This window comes from Fundulus heteroclitus, chromosome 12 (genome assembly GCF_011125445.2).
Source record: "Fundulus heteroclitus isolate FHET01 chromosome 12, MU-UCD_Fhet_4.1, whole genome shotgun sequence".
Classification (NCBI taxonomy): domain Eukaryota; kingdom Metazoa; phylum Chordata; class Actinopteri; order Cyprinodontiformes; family Fundulidae; genus Fundulus; species Fundulus heteroclitus.
The window spans coordinates 23536301-23558834 of record NC_046372.1 but is presented as its reverse complement, the minus strand read 5'-3'; the positions used below and the strand labels follow the sequence as shown (position 1 = coordinate 23558834).

General features: G+C 41.4%; 1 protein-coding gene across 1 annotated transcript; it reads left to right on the top strand.

The window, feature by feature from the left end:
- The first annotated feature begins 259 nt into the window (after nt 1–259).
- Nucleotides 260–16866, top strand: p2rx7 (purinergic receptor P2X, ligand-gated ion channel, 7). Its single transcript, XM_012852944.3, has 14 exons — nt 260–462; nt 2658–2909; nt 7180–7327; nt 7415–7486; nt 9341–9413; nt 9899–9995; nt 10565–10645; nt 11364–11499; nt 13185–13321; nt 13601–13691; nt 14440–14505; nt 14792–14896; nt 15033–15140; nt 16256–16866. Exons 2-14 carry the CDS (start codon nt 2788–2790, stop codon nt 16778–16780), a joined length of 1761 nt encoding a protein of 586 aa, XP_012708398.2. The 5' UTR covers nt 260–462; nt 2658–2787; the 3' UTR covers nt 16781–16866.
- The last annotated feature ends 5668 nt before the right edge of the window (nt 16867–22534 follow it).

Genomic DNA, 22534 nt, shown 5'->3' with positions numbered 1-22534 from the left:
ACAGGCTGCTGTTCTGCACAACTACTGATCTTCACCTGGATGACAGACATCGTGACGCTGTTATTCTGCAGCTTGATGAATTCTGCAGGGAGTAAAATGAACGTCTCTGTGTGCCACCGTCAGTTTCTGTCTTTGTTGGCCACTTTTTCCACACAACAACCCACCCATTCAGCTGCAAACAAGAACTTCTTTATTTGGACTGAATCTTCACATTCAGCTGAAAATGCCTAACATGTTAAGATATGAAGACAGATTCAGTTTTAGCAGATCGTTGTTGGGACCAGAAAAGAGACGGTTTTGCTCCCTGCAACACAAAAACTGAATCTCACAACACAGAAAGACTCAGATCTGCTGTGATTCTGTTTGGAGGACAAGAAAGAAGGATCGCGTGAAACAGCTCCCTTTAAACGATGAAGAAATTCCTTCAGTGACGTCTGAAGAGTCTCACATACTGAGAACGAGGTAATCATGTTTAGGTAGGTTGCCAATGATTTTATTTTTAGTAGAATCAATTTTATTTATGAAGAATCCCATAAAGTCATTACTGCTGAGAGCTAAGGGGAAGGATGGATCAATGGAGCTGTGACTCTGTGTAAGTTTTGGTAACTGTACTTAAGAGAAATCTAGGATTATTTTTATTCTTCTCTATTAATGATGAAAAATATGCTGCTCTAACTCTGCGAAGGGTCTTTTTATACAACAGCAGACTATTTTTATACACCAGCAGACTATTGTGGCGCTCTACACACCTCTTGGTGTGCAGAGCGCCATTTTCTCTCCAATTTCCTAACGTTGAGCTTCAAAGAATGCAGTTCTGAATAAAACCAGGGAGCCAGCTTCCTGTGAATAATCACCTTCTTTTTCAAGGGAGCTACATTGTCTAATCCAGTACGCAATGAGGAAGTCATACCGTTTACAAAGACATCTATTTGTGAATGGGAAGAAATAACATTGCTGCCATCTAAAGGGCATATCTGTGACACTTAGGATATTAAAAGGGGGATAAACTCTTCAAAGTTTGATACACCATTATCCGATAAAGATCTACTATAATGGAACGCTCTTTTGGGGTTGGAGAACTCAGTTAGATTAAACTTAAATGTTATTAAAAAATGATCAGACAGGACAGGGTTGTGAGGAAATATTGTTAATTCGTCACAGTGAATGCCATATGTCAGCACAAGGTCTAAAGTATGAAGCCAAGAGTGCGTCGGTTTATGCACATTTTGAGCAAAACCAATTGAATCTAGGATAGTTTTAAAGGCTACACTAAGGTTATCACATTCTGTGTCAACATAAATGTTTGAATCTCCCACTATAGTAACCTTGTCGGTGTTTAACACCAAATCAGATAAGAAGTCTGACAACTCATCCAAAAACTGAGAGTAAGGGCCTGGTGGACAATTCAAAACAACAAAGAGAAGAGGTTTTATTGCTTTGCAGTTTAATCACATTCTTGTATAAAACTGACCAAATGTCAGGAGCGAGCAGCTAGACTTGCTGAGGTTTTTTTTGCATTGTTTTTACTCATCCTCGGTCAAGTATCCCTTCACCAGCAGCTGTTTCCTCTCCCCTCATTCATTCCTTGCATCCACTGTGTGGAAAATGCTGCTAATTTCTGACATTTATGCTGCTTCTGGAATGTATTTGCTCTGGTCCAGGCGTCTGCAGCCTTTACAGTCCAAAGACACACTTTATTCCTCTCGGTCAAGAAAAATAAAGCCCATTTAGAGCTCCTAATGTTGCCCCTTTAACAAACTTAGAATTCTTAAATAAATATATACAACATTAATTTGTCATCTTTAAATTACTTATTGATCCTATTATTTTTATTTCTGGGTTTTAAAAAGAAGAAAAATATGAAACTTAAAAACTAACCAAAGTATATTGAACGATGTGAAGGAAATTATGCTTTAACTCCTAATTTATCTGCTCTTTATGTATGGCTAAATATTCACAATTTTGAAGCTCAAAGTTTTTCAATTCTAGCTTCTACAAAAAAACTAAAATACAAAACAAAAAATCTGAAAAATAAATAAATTAATTGGTAATTCTTAATCAGTTTCTTCAGCTCACGTTTATCTATTTATTTGTTTATTTGATCTTTAAAACAAAAATATTATAATGAAACATCAGTCAACAGTTCATCAAAGTTCAGTAAAATATTAATTAAATACCATTTTAAATCATACATGCTACCAGGATCAAGACGTTGAAACATCCTGGCCAGGGCAGAGATATTTAACAGCGTGTTTAATATGATTCTAACTAAATTAATTCAAAATGATGCTGCTGTCTGTGGGGCCCCTCAGAGCTCAGGTGCTGGACCGCATGATCTACGCAATGCTGCCCCCTGGTGGCCGCTGAGAACTGTGCGAAATAACGCAGTTGGGCGTGTTTGCGTTTTAATTTACCCAAACCCAATAAATGTTTTAATTAATATAATATGTTTGAAAAGAAAGAAGAAGCATAGAGTGACAAAAAGTTTTAATAAGGAAGCAAAAACTATTCTTGTTTTTTTTTGGCAACTTAATTTTTAAACCGGTGACTAAAATACGTAATTAAATACACATTTAGGATTTTAGGTGACACTTTTATTTATTGTAGAGTTACTGTTTTAATTTATTTTGATATTATTGTTGGATTTCCTTCCTCAGCGGCTCCCCTGGGCCTTGAGGAGCCGCAGCGGGACATGTGACCCGGTCCACAGGAAGACGAGTCAGCCCGAGGTTCCTCCTGCGCTCCACAGCCCGAGCTCCCCACCGCCTCCCCGGGATTCCGCTCACCATGCCCGGCTGCGACCCTTTCGGCCTCTGCCAGTACCAAACCAACAAGCTGGTCCGGATCCAGAGCGTCCGGCTCGGTTCGCTCAAATGGAGCCTGAACGCAGCCATCCTGCTGTTCATCTGGTGAGAGCCGCTCCACCCCCGCAGGCGGCGGCTGCGCCTTCAGCTGCTTCCTAATTCTGCGCTTTCACCGGTTCTGTCGGGATCGTTTTCGCTGCTGAAGGCTCCAGGAATGCACCCAGTAATTCCGTATCAGCTGAACTCGTTTTGCATTCAATTAAAAAAAGAGAGCCTTAAACGGCTTTTGTTGCTAAAAATCTATGAACGTTTTTCTCTGCAGTTAGGCGAGCAAATGAATTTACAAAAAGAAAAGGATTTCTGCAGATTGGTGCAGCTAACCTGCACAAAAACTGTAGAAACTCTGCAAATTATAGCTGCAATGAGAGTTAGGAAATGCAGCTTATTCAATTAGGCTTTGAAAATGCCTTTTAAATCCACTCAAGGTAAACATAAAGTCTGGATTAAATGTGAGTTTTCATTGCAAAGGTTTTACTAATGAAGACCTGCACTGTTTGCTTTTATTCCGTTTTTATTTTCCTAGATTTTAATCACGCAAAGCACTTTGTATTGTGTTTGTACTGAAATGTGCTATACAGATAAATTTGCCTTGCCAAATTTAAGTGACAGCTCATCCTAAAATTATCCACAGGGTTTAATAAGATGGATGAGATTTATTTTCCATCCATCCATCCATCCATCCATTTATTGGATTTATTAAAATAAATCCATTGGATTTATTTTAAAATTAATTGATTTCTTTTTGATTTCCATAAGAGAAGACTCTTGTGCCAATTGACACACTTTAATAATATTCTGTTCACTTAAAGAAAATGTCTAATTATAATACGTATTAGCCTGACATATAAAGTAAAAGAGCTATAGTTGTGAAGACACCTTAAGTATCAGTTAAACACCCTGTTGTTCAACTGGAAATAATGAATTTTTTAGTTGATTAGCCACATTAACATTTCTTTAACTTATTTATTTATTGCATTTAGGGCTGCACAACGTTAGAATATGTTGAGATGGCAATTATATTGATAAATATTGCGATAAAGTGATTTTAATGCTCATCTGTGCTTCCATCCCTCTCTGACCTTTAACATTTTGGCGTAACGGTCTGTAGTTTCTGTTCATTCAGCTTTAATTCAATTCAATTCAATTCAATTCAATTTTATTTATATAGCGCCAAATCATGAAACATGTCATCTCAAGGCACTTTACAAAGTCAAGTTCAATCATATTATACAGATTGGGTCAGATTATACAGATTGGTCAAAAATGTCCTATATAAGGAAACCAGTTGATTGCATCAAAGTCCCGACAAGCAGCAGTCACTCCTGGGGAACCGTAGAGCCACAGGGAGAGTCGTCTGCATTGTACATGGCTTTGCTGCAATCCCTCATACTGAGCAAGCATGAAGCGACAGTGGGAAGAAAAACCACCCATTAACGGGAAGGAAAAACCTCCGGCAGAACCGGGCTCAGTATGAACGGTCATCTGCCTCGACCGACTGGGGTTACAGAAGACAGAACAGAGACACAACAAGACAGACAAACAAGCACAGAAGCACACATTGATCTAGTAATCTGTTCTACATTAGATGGTAGTAGCGGGTGAGCCGTCTTCTCTGGATGATGTCACAGTTAACAGAACGCCAGACCAGGTGTACCTACTATGAAGAAAAAGAGAGAGAGCAAAAGTTAAAAGCTGAAATGACGACAGTCATTTCAATGTAATACAATGCAAAACTGGAGAACAGTAGACTGAAGAACTGTAGAAATCAGTAGAGTGAGAAAATTAGACCCTGATGTCCTCCAGCAGCCTAGGCCTATCACAGCACAACTATAGAGATAGCTCAGGGTATGAGCCACTCTAACTATAAGCTTTGTCAAAAAGGAAAGTTTTAACATTAGTCTTAAAAATAGATAGGGTGTCTGCCTCACGGACCAAAACTGGGAGTTGGTTCCACAGGAGAGGAGCCTGATAGCTAAAGGATCTGCCTCCCATTCTACTTTTAGAGACTCTAGGAACCAGCAGCAGACCTGCAGTCTGAGAGCGAAGTGCTCTGTTAGGAACATACGGGGTAATCAGAGCTCTGATATATGGTGGAGCTTGATTATTAAGGGCTTTATACGTTAGAAGGAGAATTTTAAATTCTATTCTTGATTTAACAGGAAGCCAATGAAGGGAAGCTAAAATTGGAGAAATATGATCCCTCTTGTTGATTTTCATCAGAACTCTTGCCGCAGCATTTTGAATCAGCTGAAGACTTCGAACTGCATTTTGTGGACTTCCTGATAGTAAAGAATTACAATAGTCCAGCCTTGAAGTAACAAATGCATGGACTAGTTTTTCAGCATCACTCCTGGACAGAATGTTTCTAATTTTGGCGATATTCCGGAGGTGAAAAAAGGAAACTCTGGAAACCTGTTTAATATGGGATTTAAATGACATGTCTTGGTCGAAAACAACACCAAGATTTTTAACTTTATTACCAGAGGCCAAGTTAATGCCATCCAGATTAAGGGATTGATTAAGAACTTTATTTTTTGAAGACTCTGGCCCAAAGATTACAACTTCTGTCTTGTCAGAATTTAAATGCAGGAAATTTAAAGTCATCCAGCTTTTGATGTCATCAAGACATGACTGCAGTCGAAGTAACTGATTGGATTCATCAGGATTTATGGATAAATATAGCTGAGTGTCATCAGCATAACAGTGGAAATTAATCCCATGCTGTCTGATAATTTTGCCAATCGGAAGCATATATATAGTAAATAGAATTGGTCCAAGGACTGAACCCTGTGGTACTCCACAAGTGACCCTAGAGTTTGAGGAAGATTTATTATTAACATGAACAAACTGGAATCTGTCCGACAGATAAGATTTAAACCAGCCTAATGCTTTTCCCTTAATCCCTACAGTATGCTCAAGTCTTTGTAGGAGAATATTGTGATCAACTGTATCAAATGCAGCACTGAGATCTAACAGGACAAGTATAGACACAAGTCCATTATCTGAGGCCATGAGAATATCATTAGTGACCTTCACCAGAGCTGTTTCAGTGCTATGATGAGCTCTGAAGCCTGACTGAAACTCCTCAAGTAGGTCATTACTTTGTAAATGTTCACATAGTTGATTAGCAACTACTTTCTCAAGAATTTTAGATAAGAAAAGAAGATTAGATATAGGTCTGTAATTTACTAACTCATCTTGATCAAGAGATGGTTTCTTAAGTAAAGGTTTAATAACAGCTACTTTAAAAGCCTGTGGTACATATCCATTTACCAAGGATACATTAATCATGTCTAAAATAGGACCACTGATCAGAGGGAATACCTCCTTAAACAACTTGGTTGGGATTGGGTCTAACATACAGGTAGAAGGTTTAGATGAAGCTAAAATTTTAGATAGCTCAGAAAGCTCTACTGCTTTTAAACAGTTCAGACACTGCGCAGGTTCTAAGGATTCCTCCAATGCTGCCTCACTTACTGAGGATGAGGTAATCATGTTTGGGAGGATGCCAATTATTTTATTTTTAATGGAATCAATTTTATTTATGAAGAATCCCATAAAATCATTACTGCTAAGAGCTAAGGGAATGGATGGATCAACAGAGCTGTGGCTCTGAGTAAGTTTGGCAACTGTACTGAAGAGAAATCTAGGATTATTCTTATTCTCCTCAATTAATAATGAAAAATATGCTGCTCTAGCTCTGCGAAGGGTCTTGTTATACAACAATAGACTGTTCTTCCAGATTAGGTAGGATTCCTCTTGGTGTGTAGAGCGCCATTTTCTCTCCAATTTCCTTTACAGACCTTGTTTCTGTACATCGCCCTTAAGGTCCTTCCAGAGCGTTTCATGCTAGCTAAAGTCGTGACTTTGACTAGGACATCCCTCCACCCTGATTTCAGCCGTTTGGCTGCAGACTTGTTGCTAAGTTTGGGATCATTGACCTGCCAGTGGCTCAGTTTTAGCTGTTGGTGAACAGAGAAGTCGTTAATAAACGAGCCCAGATCATCACCCCTCCACCACCGTGCCTGACAGTTTTGTATGAATTGCTCTACATAAACATTTTAAACATGTTGATGTGGATTATGGATACACGCCTCTGCTTTGCTCTTGTGTGCTTAATTAAAATCTAGTTTAGCAAACCTAAATCAAGCTGCCATATAGTTTTTTTTAGGGAGAAAAGGGTTTTCTTGGTTAACCTTCCAAACGAGGCAGATATTTATACTCCTTTTTTCCAATCTTACTAGCCTGAACTTTATCATGCAGTAAGAGTAAAATCTGCGCTTACTGTTTTAGCTGATTTTCTCTTATTTCTCAGTGTCATGATGCTGTGGAACAGGAAGTACCAGGAGTTTGATCCGGTGGTGAGCTCCGTCACCACCAAAGTGAAGGGCGTCGCTCAGACACGCATACCTGGCGTCGGAGACGTGGTTTGGGACGTGGTGGACTACAGTGGGCCCTCTCAGGTGGGCGCTTGGTCTTCTGGGTTTGATGGTTTTTCTTTGTTTGTCAAGAAAAGAGCTCTTTCAAGACTTTTCTTCTTCTCTTTTCAGGAAAAAAACTCCTTCTTTGTGGTGACCAACGTTATTGTGACCAAGAATCAGAAACAGGGAAAATGCCCAGAGGTACTGAAACTATTAACTTGTTCTTGTGATCTTTAAGTTTTGTGTTATTTTATGTCAACCTTCTGTCTCTTAGCTCTTTATGTTCTTTTTGTCCAAGCCTTCCCCAGAGGCAGTGCCAGTAAGGGGGAGTCAGCGTATGCAGTCATCTGTCGTTTCCTTTAGTTTTACTAAAAATGGTTTAATGCTTAGTTTATAGAAGTAACTGAATTCAGACACTCTGGTCAGCTTCCCCAGATACTGAGTGAGGACCTCTTTGTTTTGTCCAATAAATAAATACAATAAATAAAAATAAAACTGGACTTCTGTTCTGAAGCTGAAGACGTTTTGTTTCCCAAGTAGTGAGGAGTTCTAGTGGACATTATGAATTGAGAAAGCTTCCTGGGTGGAAAGCGAAACATCTTCATCTTCAGAACAAAGTCCAGTTTTATTTTTTAAACCTTTTTCCTGTATTATCTTAAGAGTAACTTGACCAACAGTTCTTCTGGCCTCTTGAAGGTCTTTCTATGGTGTCCTTTAGACTCTGGCTGCTTCAGCACCTGATGGTGTTTCTCCCTCATGCCTGAAAGCCTGCGCCGAACACCCGGCGCTTCATTTAGGTCTTCAACAGGTCTCTGGAGCTGTGTGAGGTTCCCTCCTGCTTCAAACACTCCACCGTCACCCGTCCTGCCAGAAACTGGGGAGCATCTTCTCCCTCTCACGAACAATCAGCACCGGTGTCCCCCAGGGTCGTGTTCTCTCCCCACTCCTCTTCTCTCTGCACACTAATGACTCCCCGTCAGCGCAGCCGTCTGGGAAACTCCTGAAGTTTGCAGAAGACACGTCTGTCATTGGTCTGATGGTGACACGTCGGCACACAGACAGGAAGTGGACCGGTTGGTGCCCCGGTGCAGTCAGAACCACCTGAAGCTGAACCGCCGCAGATCCCACACATCCTGCACACAAACCGTTTAGACCTTTACCCCCAGGTGGCGCTACAGAGCGCTGTTAGCTAAAACCAGCCGCCACAGAGACAGCTTCTGACCCTCAGGCTGTCCCTCTGATGAACACCTCACAGTCTGAGTAGTCAGCTACTAATGCCTGGCCGCTGTGAGTGCTAACGCTAACCCATTTCCACTCAATTTTGGTCAAATAAAGATTCAGATTTTTTTAAAAACATGTGGTTTCAGTCCAGTTCTTGACCATGACGACATGATGTGTGGTCTGATCATTGAGGAAGTGGTAAATGGCTTGGACTTGTATAGCGCTTTAAATAGTCCAACGTCCCCAAAGCGCTTTACACGACAATCATTGAGGTTAGTAGCTATGTTAGCAGCCACAGCTGCCCTGGGGCGGACTGACAGAGGCGAGGCTGCCACACATCGGCACCACCGGGCACTCTGACCATCGATAGTGAAAGGAAAAAGGAGGGCCACGCCTGCAGAATATATCTGCAGCAGATGAAAATTTTTCAAACTTTTGCTTTTAGGAAACAAGAAAAACACTCCAGCTAAGACCCAACGCAGGACCTGGGCAATGATGCAGGTGTCTTCACCTAATTCAGTGGAATAAAGAAGCAAAAACAAGAAATCTGAAAACAGTACTGGACTAAAAATGAGTCAAAAAGAAGCCAAAGAAAAACCTCGAAAGCCCAGAAAGTCTGAAACCTGCCGACCAAGATCAGTTTGAAGGGTTACATGACAGTCTGCCAGTTTGGTTAGAAAAAGGACTGAAGATCAGCAACATGTTGACTTCTTGTCTCATTTTGTGTTTTATTTTATTTTTATTTCTCTGAGAAACTTTACAGTTTGTGTAATTTAACCTCCAGATGATAAAAGTGTGGAGCTTCATAATAAAACTGGACTGTTTGTCTCCCAGGTTCCCTCTAAGGGCCGACCGTGCCGCTCTGATCAGGACTGTGAGAGGGGAGCCTGGGACCAGCAGAGCCACGGTAAACCCACTGCTTCCCCCCCAGCCCCCCCCCACCCCCCAGCCCCCCCCCCCCACCGGCTGCACAAACAGGAGATTCTAGCAAAGTCTTAATCACAAGGACGCATCCAGGCTACAGCTGCTCCAAAAAAGTCTCACAAACACACGGAATCTCGGTTGATGCGCTGCTAAAAATGGAAATTATTGATCCTTTATCCAAAAATACTTAAAGCCGTTGCTTGAATTTGACTTTGAGTTTCAGTTTAAAGGTGAACATTAGTTTAATTTCTGTGCCGTCGCCTCTAGATGTCCACGCTTACCTTCATGCATCACCTTTTACTGATTTGTCATGTCTGTGTTTCGGCTGCAGTAATCCTGCAGCTCGTTTCATTTTAGCTGCAGGATTCGTAAAGATGCACCAAAATAATTTACTGCTTCCAACAGCTCCAACAACCTGTAGCTTCATCTAAAATCTAACGAAACTCGTGACGTCCGTCTCTTCTGCAGGGCTTCAGACAGGATCCTGCGTCAGGTTTGATGTGATGAAGAAAACCTGTGAAGTTTCTGCTTGGTGTCCGATTGAAGCCAAGACGACGCCTCCAAGGTTACCGGATCTTTATCGTGTTAGCATTGATGATCTTTTTTTTTTTTACAACACAAACCCCATCTTTTCAGTATTTCATTGATGGGTTTATACCTCATGTTGAGAATGTCTTTTTCAGTCTCTGACGGACAGAACAGCCCAGATGTTGGCAGTTTGTCAGGCCTTCCTACGCTGTAAATGAGCCATGCAGCTGTTTTAGTCTCTGCTGCAAACCGGGCCGCAGAAGCAGATACAGCAGATCGGTGCTGGGTCTGACTTCCTGTCCGAACTGATCCTGCACATGTTGACTGGTTAACTGAAGGGGGGGGGGGGATCTGTCTGGAGACAGGAGGAGCTCAGCATGAGTCTGTAGAAACAAACTGCATGAACATCTGTTTAGTTCTAGTTGCCGTTTACGCTGAGAATGAGAGAAATAGCACCCGAGGTTGAAAGAGCTTCGGGAACTTTGGAGAACCGCTGATCCAGACTACAGGAACCGGGTCTGGGTCCTGGGAAGGAAAACGCTAAGATGGTTTAAGACTTTTGCAAATTTTTTTTTTGTATAATAAGAGGCTTTTTCTTTGGCGTAGGCCTGCTCTGCTGACAGCAGCTGAGAACTTCACCGTCCTCATCAAGAACAACATCAGATTTCCAGCCTTCAACTTCATCCGGTGAGACTCTTGGGACTTCTGTCGCCTCAGAGCCTTTTAATAAAGCGGACGCTGCAGTAGAAGTAATGTACGAGCTGCAGGAAATGTTTTTAATTCAGCTTTATTCATCAAGAATCAATTACATTTAACCAATTAACAGCACATATCATCTCAAGGCTCTTTCCAAAGTCAGACTCCATCAGATCCTCCAGGTTGGTGAGAAACTTTCCTCTCTAAGGAAACCCAGCAGGTTGCATCAAGTCTCTCCAAGCAGCATTCACTCCTCCTGAAAGAGCGTAGAGCCACAGTGGACAGTCGTCTGCATTGTTGATGGCTTTGCAGCAATCCCTCATACTGAGCATGCATGAAGCGACAGTGGAGAGGAAAACTCCCCTTTAACAGGGAGGAGAACCTCCAGCAGAACCAGAACCAGGCTCAGTGTGAACGCTCATCTGCCTCCACCCACTGGGGCTTAGAGAAGACAGAGCAGAGACACAGAAAGCACAGAAGCTCACATTGACCCAGGAGTACTTTCTATGTTAGATGGTAATAGAGGATGATCTGCCTCCCCTGATGATGTCACAGCTAACAGAATGCCAGACCAGGTGTACCTTCTATGAAGACAAAAATGACAGTTCACAACACAAGGCACTTTTTAGGGAAAACCAGTGTATGTCAGATTCCTGCAGCTCGTTTTCTCTCTGCGAGCGAAACACTGACTCTGGGGTCTGGGTCCCAGCCGGAACATCCTCCCACAGATGAACGACGCCTACCTGAGGAGCTGCCACAGGGGAAACGACTCGCTCTGTCCCATCTTCCGACTCGGAGACATCGTTCGGGAGGCCGGGGAGAACTTCGCTGCCATGGCTGTGGAGGTAGGGATGGTTTCTTCTGTTTCGTGTGCGTGACATTTTTATTCAGCAGGCCTCCGGTTGTCCGCAGAGAGAAATGAAACCGATTCTAAAAATAAAAACAGGAAGAAATGATCTGCTAGTATCCAGTTCTGCCTTCTCTTCATAAGGATTTAATTATTTTTACCCACATCCTAAAGTCTTCTTACTAAAAAGATGCATTGTAGGTCTAAATAACCTTTTTGTTCAATCTTTTCCTCTGCAAGAATCAGGGACTTTTTCCTTTTTCACGCTGTGTTAAATTGGGTTTTAATTACTTATTTATATGAAGATGTTACTCTTAAAGATTTCTCTATTATCTCTGAAGGACATAGATCATAATTTTTACTGCTATTTATTTTAAAATGCATCCATGATTGTAATCCATGGTATTTGTTTTCAAATGGATCCTCTCCTTCTGAGAAGGAGAGGATCCATCGACATGTAGGAAAACCCACCGGTGTGTCTGAATTCAAGTAGTTCTGCAATACAGACTTAATATCAGTTTAAAGTAGGAATTGTTTGACGGCTTACGTCATCTTAGTCTGATATTAAAGTTGGTTTGATCAGAAAAATTCAGCTGTAGCTAAAAATCCAAAACAGGAATGCATGAAACATGAAACAGTCATAGTTTGTTTGTTATAAAAAATGAATATCAGATATTATTATATTTTTGTTCCCTGCACATAACCATGAAATGTTTATGCTCCATGCAGAAAATGAAATCTGAGACTGGAAAAGTCTGGGCCCGTATTCACAAAGAATGCAAAGGAAAGGATTTTCTTAGAACTTTACCTCGGTATGATAAAAGTTATCAACAAAGCAACTTAGGCGTTAAAATAGCTCCTAAAGTGACAAAATGTTAGTAGTGAGGAGGACTTTTAGCGAAGCTCAGAGTGTCTGAAGCAGGAAGACGGAGGAAACAGAGAGAGCTGATTGGCTGAACCACCTAGACAGGGGAAGAAATTAGCATCATAAACTTTTTTAACAATCATGCAATTATTAATATGCAGATAAGATAAACTTTATCATCCACATAGAGGAATATTAATTAGTTTCAGAGGCTCGTCGGGATACAGGCGGCTCTACCTAACATAATTTTATTGAGGATAAATAAGAAAAATGTTGGATAATCATGGATAAAAAGTGGAGGAATATTACAAAGAATATTTAAAAGATGTGAGAAAGTATTTTCTGTATTTCATGATAATGTCAGTAGCCTAAATGGTCATCAAGAAGTTCGCCTGTGTGATGCCATCTCCTCGCTTTTAATTGCTGTACGCAGCGCATCAGTTTCCAGTGGTGGCGGAGCGTTCCTGGGTCTGCGCTGTGATTGGTTGGGAGGATTAATGACTCTAATATTAACCTACATGATAGGCTAGAATGCAAAAGGAAGGAAAACTGTTATTCTATTGAACTTTTTTTCTATCATCGATATACATCTATTGATCGATGTGTTATTGAATTATCAATAACTTTTATCTTGAGGTAAAATTGCAAGACAAATCTTAAAACTGGGGAAATTCCTAAATTTTAAATTCCTAAATATAGATTTTTCCTAAAAAAGATGTAACTAACAGCTACTTTTAGTCTGAGGAATCTGTGAATATGGACCCTGGAGTTTCGAAGAGGGGAATGTTTGTAATTGTTATTTCCCCGGCTGACCACAGGGGGGCGTCATCGGCATCCAGATCAAATGGGACTGCAACCTGGACCGGTTGATGCAGCGCTGCCTGCCCAGATACTCCTTCAGGCGGCTGGATGAGAAGGAGAGCAACAGGACGCTGTACCCCGGCCTCAACTTCAGGTGAAGCTCCTGCATCCAGACCCTGGAGGCTCTCTGGAAACCATAAACGATGACTCCCAAAAAAAGTTAAAAAACAAAACAACTGGACTCATTTTTCTCAAGTTTGAAGATGTTTCGCTTCCCATTCAGAAAGCTTTCTTAAATCAAATGTCTGGAGTAGTGTGGAGTTCCAAACTTTATATTATTGCCCAAAAAGGCCTTGTTATGGCTTAGATAACATGCAAATTAAACCCAAATTGATTTAATCATGTTTCATTACTAAATCTCTCCTCTGATCAGGTTTGCGAAGTACAACACGGTGAACGGCGTGGAGGAGAGAACGCTCTACAAGGCGTTCGGGATCAGATTTGATGTCATGGTGTTCGGACAGGTTAGTTCAAAATGTCAAAATTATCTTCCCTGGTCTTTCATTTAAAGTCACTGCTCTGGAGTTTTGTTGAACATTCAACAAAAGTAAAATCTACTTTTTATCGCTGTCGAATAAAACAATAAAACTTTCTGAATTTGTTGCTTTTAGAACAAAAGTAATTTAACCACAGGGCTGGGTTATTAGAATAATGTTGATCAGTAATGAACTGATCTATGGAAGAGAAATAAGACTCTACAGATTCTGTTGGATTTAAGCGAAATGTTTTGTTCTGCGGGAAATCTTTGTGGATTACATGCAATCACGGGGAAATATAGATGTACTTCTAATAGTTTTAGACTCCGTGTCTCTAAATGACTTCTTGTACGATTAGGTGCAGCCCGGTGTGCCTGTTCAGATAAAAATGTTTGGCTGTAATTGTTGTTGATGCAAAAAAAAAAAACTGGATTGTTTACCTTATTTCATTAAAATACTGTGTTTATTGTTGTTAAGCATGATAAATAGCTGCTTTCTGCTTTCCCCTCTACATCTCTTGCCCAAATGGCTAAAGGTTTGGACCTTACCGCATTAGTTTTTAACAGCTACATTACATGACAAACTATAAAAGATGTACTGTTGCTGTAATTTTAATGGTACCAAGGTTTCCTCCCTGAGGAACTCCTGACGTCTGCGTTTCTGAATCTTTCACTCCATCTCTGGAGATAAAGATGAACGGTTTGGTTAAATAAAATTGAATTGGTCTGTTTTTCAGGCGGGGAAGTTCAGCTTCATTCAGCTCATCATCTACATCGGTTCAACGGTGTCGTACTACGCTCTGGTGAGGAACGACGCATTCAGGGCTGAACACATTTACTGATGATTAAAAACATTTCACACTGAAAAGGATTCGGTCTGAAATGTCTTCAGCCCGTTTACGCTTTCTGACAACAACACTTTTTACTAATTTGTTTACAATGTGCATGGAAAAAAGCTTGCAATTCATTTTCTCACATCTAGATGTCACTAAAAGGTCAACATTTGCTGGAGTTGCGTAAAAACGATATATCCAGTGGTTCTGGTGGAAAGTTTTTTGCGTTTCCCTCCGTGTGTTTTTATTTTCCCAGACGACCGTACTCATTGACTGGCTGCTGGAAACCAGCTGTTACTCTGCAGAGGCCGGACAGAACTACTCTGAGAGGAAAGTGGAATCGGTCCCGGACACGCAGCAGGTGATGACGTGAAATTAAGTAATTTCCCCCTGGGATCATTAAAGTATGTCTGATTCTGATTCTGGCCCGCGGTTATTTGTCGACGGCATCGCTAAGTGAAGTCCGTCACGCTGTGCCAACTGGCTGTGTGTTGCAGTGCATCCTCTGCGTGTCGTACGTCGACGAGAAGAAGCTTCGGCTGGTGAAGAGATCGCGCAAGAAAAGCCTCCAAGACGTAAAGCCGATGTCTGCTCAGCCACGAAAGGTAAACCTGCTGCAGGAGTTCAGTGGAAACCGCAGCAATTACGGTCCAGACCTGCAGGAATCAGGTCCAAATGGAATTACTGCAGTTTTTAGGGTTTCCTTCATCCACTGTTTACACTCCATTCCCTTAAATTAAATTAATTTAAATAAAAGACCTGGACAGCTGCCTCCACATCTGAGGCAACCACAGACCATAACATGCTTCCAGAGTGTTTAATAGTCTCTCTTTAATTGCTTTGTCTTGTTTTTCTTTGTATTTATTGCACTCACTACTTTTACTTATTTTATCTGCATTTTTATTTCCCAGTTTATATAATATTGATTGTTTTGTGTTTTTAACAATTTGAGATTATCTGTAAACGTAAAGTGCGTTACAAATAAAATGTAGCATAATTTTCATAGCTTAACTTAATTTATCTTTTAAGAGAACCAGTGTAAAATGAATTTATCTCAAAATCTGTGATAACGCAAAGTGAAAATAGGCCATAATTATGATTTTTTTAAGCATCCGTATTTTGGATTGTTTCCATCAATCTTGTGATAGTGGGTAAATCAGGGTATTGTCCCAGTTTTTATCTCGTTTTATAAAAAAGGCGGAACAAAACCAGCCAGAGAACCGCATCAGATCCACTCATCAACTGATTCAGACAAAACTGTAATAACTATAGGTGTGAAAACGCTTTTGAGGTGATGTTCACATCTAATTTCTCATTAAATCCACCTTCAGCGCTTGACAAAAGCAGCAGCAGAAGAGTTTGGGCTGAATTTAGGTGTTTATTAAACTGTGCAGAATTAGCTAGACAAATAATTTTGGTCTCCTAAGGAGAACCCTGATGTTTCAGCAGTGAAGTAAAGCGTCGTGTCGTCGGCATATACCTGAACTTCACGGTTTGAGATAAAATATAAATAAATTAATGTAGCTCCTTCAAAGTTTCACTTGCACTTAAATCTCTGCAGCTAGTTTACAAACTAATGACACATTAAACCTGACACCATGGATTTCCTTTGATACTGATTTCTCTATTTAACAGCTTGTAATTTTTTTTTTATTGCATGCTGCTTGTATTTTATTCCTGAAACTGCCAATTTGTTGAGCAGATTTCTGTATCCCATCAGGAGGACTCGGGGCACCTGAGAGCCGTCCTCTGTCTCCTGCAGCCGGACGTCAGTGTGGACCTCAGTGCTCGGCCTCCCCCGGACCAGAAGCCGGACCCGGAGCCCAGACGGCACCGTCCCGGCTGGTGTAAATGTGACTGCTGCGCTCCCTCTGTCGTCCCGGCGGAGGAGCTGTGCTGCAGGCAGAGCGACGGCGCCTGCATCACCTCGTCTCCCCTGTTCCAGCGGCTGGTGTCGGACCGATCGCTGCTGCAGGCCGTCCTCCTCTACCAGGATCCCTTGTCTCCCTCCGTCGGGGGGGCTCAGACCGCCGCCCTGCGTCACTGCGCCTACAGACAGTACATCAGCTGGAGGTTTGGGGTCCCGCCTGATGACACCCATCCCGTCATCCCCAGCTGCTGCGTGCGGAGAATCAGGGAGGAGTATCCGAGTCCAGACGGACGGTACAGCGGCTTCAGACCCGTCAGGATGGTCTCTGTGCAGACCCAGAAAAACGGAGGGGAGAGACAGAGCTCCTCTCACTGAAACGTCTTTTTCTAACGCTTGGATGCTGAAGAGAGGAAATGCATAAAGTTTGTTCAGTCACTAAAACAATAAATCAGTTTGGCTAATGTCGTCTGAAGTTCTGGTGCTTATGAGCTGAAGGTTTCTCAGCTCTCATAAAGCTGGGTTTTCTTTTGAGAAACAGAAATAACTTTTTTTTCTCCTGACATGAAGGTGTTCAGGTGTCGTTACTGAGGTGAAGGTTAAACGGTCCCATCAGAAGCTCACGGACTGCTGGATCTGAGTAAATCAGCTGGTTTGACAGATGAAGCGTCAGAGGTTCTGGTTCTGGGCTCCATTTCAGCTGCTCTCTAAAGTTCCTCTGTGGGCTTTGGATGTTTAGAGCTAAATTATTTATGTCCGTCCAGCACTGATCTGTCCCTTTTAATTGGCTGCTTAAAAATATACAGCAACTTAAACCGTGTCTTGGTTAATGCTGCTTTAAAACCACAAGAAAAAAAAACATTTAAATAATTAACCAAGAAAATCGGAAAGCAGACTTTTTTTTTTTTATTCAGTGAAGCCAGATTAATTCATCGACGAACAATACCAAAGAAACAGTTGAATCCAGTGTTTTTTTTGCATAAAACAGAAATAATTCCATCCACAATAAATCTAGCAGATCTACGTGAATAATTTAGTGTATATGAATTCATTCACAATATAACACAGATTCCCTTGCAAAAGTATTGTTACTCTTGGATTTTAATTTTTTTTCACATTCCAACCAGTAATTTAGATGTTTTTTAATAGTATTTTATGTGATGGATCTACGCTAAATAGTTTAAGTTGATGAAGTGAAATTAGAAAAAATAAATAAATAAAACAAATTAAATACATACTTAAAAATAAACGGAAAGTTAGCATGCATATGTATTCACCCCCTTTACCATATCCCCTAAAAGGTTCTGGTACAACCACTTACCTTCAAAAGTCCCATAATTGGTGAAATGAAGTCCTCCTGTATAAACACACCTGTTTTTTTGTTTTTGTTTTTAAAGGTGTCCTGTCTGTTTGTGGTCGCATTAAGAATGGTTGTCCTAATGCCAAAAAAGAGCCCAACAGATTTTACTTTCACAAGTGGAGCATTACCGCTTTTGCTATAGTGCTCCGCTTGATTTATATATGCATAAAAAAGATTTATATATGCATAAAGCCTTATTAGATTTTATGCTGGGACTATTTCATGTTCAATGGACATAAAAATAGAAAGGGCAAAGAGAAAAAAGAAGAGAAAAAGACGAGACAAAATGCTAAAAGGGAGAAAAAATATAGAGGAAAGAACAAGATAATATCCTCTGAGTCTGCTTCTACACCTGCAAAGAGAGATATAAGAACAGCCGAACCAGCAGATAAACACACCTGTTCTGAAAGGCTCCAGAGGTGCAGCAGCACTGGCCTGGATGCGTCGCACCATGAAGACCAAGGAGCTCCAGACAAGTCAGGGACAAAGATGTTGAGAAGAACAAGTCAGGGTGGGGTTAGAAAAAGCATCCAGATCTTCGATGTTCCCCTGGAGCACCATCAGATGTTCACCTGGTACCAGAACAGAGCTTCCTAGAGAGGTCCGCCCACCAGAACCCCCAGACCGGGCCAGGAGGGCATCAATCAGAGAGACAGCAGAGACCAAAGGTCCGTCTGGAGGAGCTGCAGAGGTCCACAGCAGAGACTGGAGCATCTGTCCATAGCAGTGCACTGCAAAAAGGGAACTAAAAATAAGTAAACTTTTCTTGAAATTAATGCATTGGTCCTTGATTTGAGCATGTAATTATGATGAGTATTTTTACCCCTAAAATAGGACAATTAGATATACTGCACTTGAAATAAGATGATGGAGATGAATTGTTCCTATTTTAAGTGTAAAAATCTTATTCCGCTGGCAAATAATGTTATTTACCTGCTCAAATCAAAGAAAAATACTCTCATTTCAAGCAATATTTTCTTTTTTTTTTAGTTCTATTTTTGCAGTGTGGCGTCTCTGCCATGATAAGTTAAGTGGGCACAAACACTCAGCATCTATTAGCAACTCATTTTTTGTTATGCATGCAACCTCACTTTGATCAATTTTAAATTACACAGATAAATTTGCACAAACCATCACACAGGAAATGCTGTTTTATTTAAGCTAAATGTAATTTAACTTTTGTACATAAAATTACAAATAAAGGCTCACTCATAATGTTATTTTATTGAACAGAAAAGATTCACATCGATCCATCAATGATCCAGCAAGGCCAACCAACCAGATATATAGACACAGATGTTTATAACAGAATTTAATTGGTAAGGGAATCTGTCTTTTTTTTAACAATATTACTTCTATAAAGAACGATGCTGTCCCTCTGATTATTGTGAACACAGAGGTCCATTTGGAGCCAGGCCCCACATAGGAAATATTCTGTACATGTTTCTGACCTACACACCTGAGTCAAATGGCTAAACTGCCTCAGTAGCAGCTAAGCAGATCTCTGCTAATGAGCTCATTGTGGAGTCAGGTGTGTTGAAGCAGAGCCGCATCTAAATGCACAGGTCAGTAGGATACAGTTATGGATGTGAGATTTAACTGGTGGAACCGTGGAAAACATGTCGATCACAGTTGTGATGAAGATGGACGGTACCAGAAGTTGTTTTCGATCTGGTGGCACGCCAAGTCCGGGAGGAGCTGTCGTTCTTTCTGCTTAATCACATCTTCACTGCGTGGATTTATTGGCTGCTGCTCTGTGACAAACCCATGAGCAGATGCACTAAATAACATCTAAATTAGCACCTTTGTGGCAGGTCTGTGTTAAATAGAAGATGTGCCGATCTTTCCTGGGAGCTTTCAGCTGAGGCTGAGATTTAAACCCACTGAGAGACGTTCATTTCAACAGAGGAATGTGAAAATGATAATAAAGTTATTCTGCTGGTTCAGTGAGCAGCTGCGTCTGAGGAAAACCCCCCGACTCATGATTAAATTAAACGCTTTCAGTGGAGTCAGACAAAAATGCTGGAATGGTTGTAACTTTATTCTTTTGTTATTGTTGTTTTTTTAGGGACAGCAAAAACTTGTTAATCCATTACATTCAGTGTTTAAACTGAGCAAAAGTTTAAACACCCCAGGGCCCCGAGGCCCCAGGGGTGCCACGCCCCCCCGACCGAGCCCCGGGGGGCCAGGCTCGGCGAAGCAGCCGCCAGGAATGAGGAAGGAGGTGTGTTCTCTGGAGGGTTGTGGTGTGGGGGGGTGTTTTTCAGGAGCTGGGCTCGGTCCAGTGAAATGCTTCACTAGACCAAGAGATTTATGACGATTCCAGTCTTCCAACTTTGTGGGAGCAGTTTGGAGACGGCTCCTTCCTCCTCCAACATGGCTGATCACCAGAACGTAAAGTAAGGTCCATGAAGACCTGGATGAGAAGAGACAGTTTGGTGTGGAGGACCTTGACTGGCCTGCAGAGTCCTGACCAGCAGCTTTGGGATGAATTAGAGCAGAGACTGAGAGCCAGGCCTTCTCGTCCAACATCAGTGTCTGACCTCATAAATGAGCTTCTAGAATAATGGTCAAAAATCCCCATAAACACTCCAGAACCTTTTGGACCACCTTTCCAGAAGAGCTGCAGCTCTTATAGCTGCAAATAGTGGACCACCATCATACTGGACCTTATGGGTTAATTATGGGATGTCACTGAAGTTAATCTGTGAGTCAACGCAGGGGAGTGAATACTTCTGGAGGAGCTGGTCATGGAGCAGGAGCTTCTGACTTGGTCCATGTAGATGTTTCAGTTGTCTGGCTGACCTCAACGTCTCTGTTGGCCAATCACAGCCCGCAGCAAGAACTCGACCCAAAGCCAAAGTCACTTTTCTAACAGTTGATGCCTGAAAATTATTCAAAGCGAGTTTTTCACAGATTTAAGCTGAATTTATAAGAAAGTTAGCAAATCTCCATGTATGCACTCCTTTTATTTTTTTTTATATTTCTAAATTCTGGGATACTCTTTTCTTTTAGATATTTATCTTAAGATAAAAGTTGTTTTTCTACCTCTCATCAGCTGTTTCTCCTCGTTTTGCTGTGATCAGTTAACTGTATTTGAAAAGTGTGCAAAGGCTGGAATAATTTTTGCAGTGAGATGATCTGTTGTTTTAGCCATCTATCAGGGAGGGGATGATGGATTTCGTTGTTTTGGTGCAGATTCTCTGTTTGCTTTGGACGTCTTACACCCAGGTTTGTGTCCTGTTGCCTCACGGAAAATCTCCCGAAAACATCTCATCTCTTTCTTTTTAGGAGTTGTGAAAACAGAGGATGTGCTGTTCGGAGCAACATGGATGTGTTTCCATGTTCAGCTGGGACCGCTGGAGTCTTTGATGCGTGGTAATAAGCTCATAAAGCCTAATTTTAACGTTGTCCAACAACGTCTCAGTGTGAACGTCTGGCTTTCTTCGCTGCAGCTGCTCTGAGCCTCGGGTCTGCAGCAGGCTGAGAGTCACATGCTCTGGTTTCCAGTCACAAGGTGCCTCTCCTGTCCACCTTCATGCTGCCTGATCACAAAGGAGACAGCTGACTCGCTGTCCAGCTGCTCGGCCACATGTAGCCGTGCAGATGTGGCGCGGATGACCTCTGACCTGGAAGAACAAAGGAGAAGCATGAAGGTTAACATCCTCAGCTTCACGGTAGAAAATAACCAGGAAAACATCTGAATGGTGTTTTTGTTTCAAAGACAGAAGCAGGATTGCTCGGGTCTTTACTGAGCAGCACAGGGCTGATTGTTGGTTGTTGTGCAGCGGCCCGCATCATTTTGTTACGGAGCCTGTTTGTCTCGGATTAATAGTGAGACCATAAAAAGTCAAACGGAGCCAGAACCAGCCAGTAACAGGTAATTGCAGCCATGGAGACGACAAACCCCCCCCCCCCCCCCCCCCCCCATCCCACACAATACGCCCACTGACTTTAGGGTTAGGGACAGGGAAAGCCGTATTTAGCGGTTTTTATGTTGGTGTCTGACCAGCTATGACATCACACAGGCTGAACAGGGAAGTAAAGGTGAGACAGGTGTGAGTGACCGCCAACACTTCTAACGTGTTTCCAAGGCGAGGGCCCCGATTTAGATGTTTTTTTGGTAATGGATACACACTTTACAAACATTGTACTTTTAAAAAAAATAAAACTCATAGACTCATATGAGTTGTGTTGCTTTAATATTGTTGGATTCTTATCAACAGAAGCTCTATTATGTTATGAATTATAAAGCCATCGGACAGACATCTTTTGGGGACCAACATGGAGAAAACCTGGTCTGATCCGGAGAGACGGCATCCATCCCACTTTGGATGGTGCAGCTCTTCTTTCTAGGAATCTGGCCGGATTTATTAGTTCTCCTAAATGCTGACAACCCAGGGTCCAGACCAGGAAGCAGAGCCGTAGTTTAACACACATCTCTGCAGCTTCTGCACTGTTACCCACCCATTATCTCATTGAGACGGTGGCTTTCCCACGGCCAAAACTTAACAGATAAAAAACTGATCTAAAATGAACAAATTCATAAAAATCTAATAAAAAATCAATACGGCTCACTTCGATCCAAAAAATAAAACAATTAAATGTAGTCTATTAAATATAAGTCTCTCCCTCCAAAGACTTTTTTATTTAACTAATTGATTAAAAACCTCCTTTATCAGTAAGATTATTGAAAAAGCTGAGTTTCAACAATTAAACACCTTCTTAACAACACCCAGCCGCTTTGACGTTTTCCAGTCAGGTTTCCTCAC

What these genes read in the sequence shown, in the direction of transcription:
- p2rx7 (XM_012852944.3), top strand. Translation starts at nt 2,788, where the DNA reads ATGCCCGGCTGCGACCCTTTCGGCCTCTGCCAGTACCAAACCAACAAG. An exon ending in GCCATCCTGCTGTTCATCTG is followed by an intron (nt 2,910 to 7,179) that starts GTGAGAGCCGCT and finishes CTTATTTCTCAG; the next exon opens with TGTCATGATGCTGTGGAACA. An exon ending in CGGTGTCGTACTACGCTCTG is followed by an intron (nt 14,506 to 14,791) that starts GTGAGGAACGAC and finishes TTATTTTCCCAG; the next exon opens with ACGACCGTACTCATTGACTG.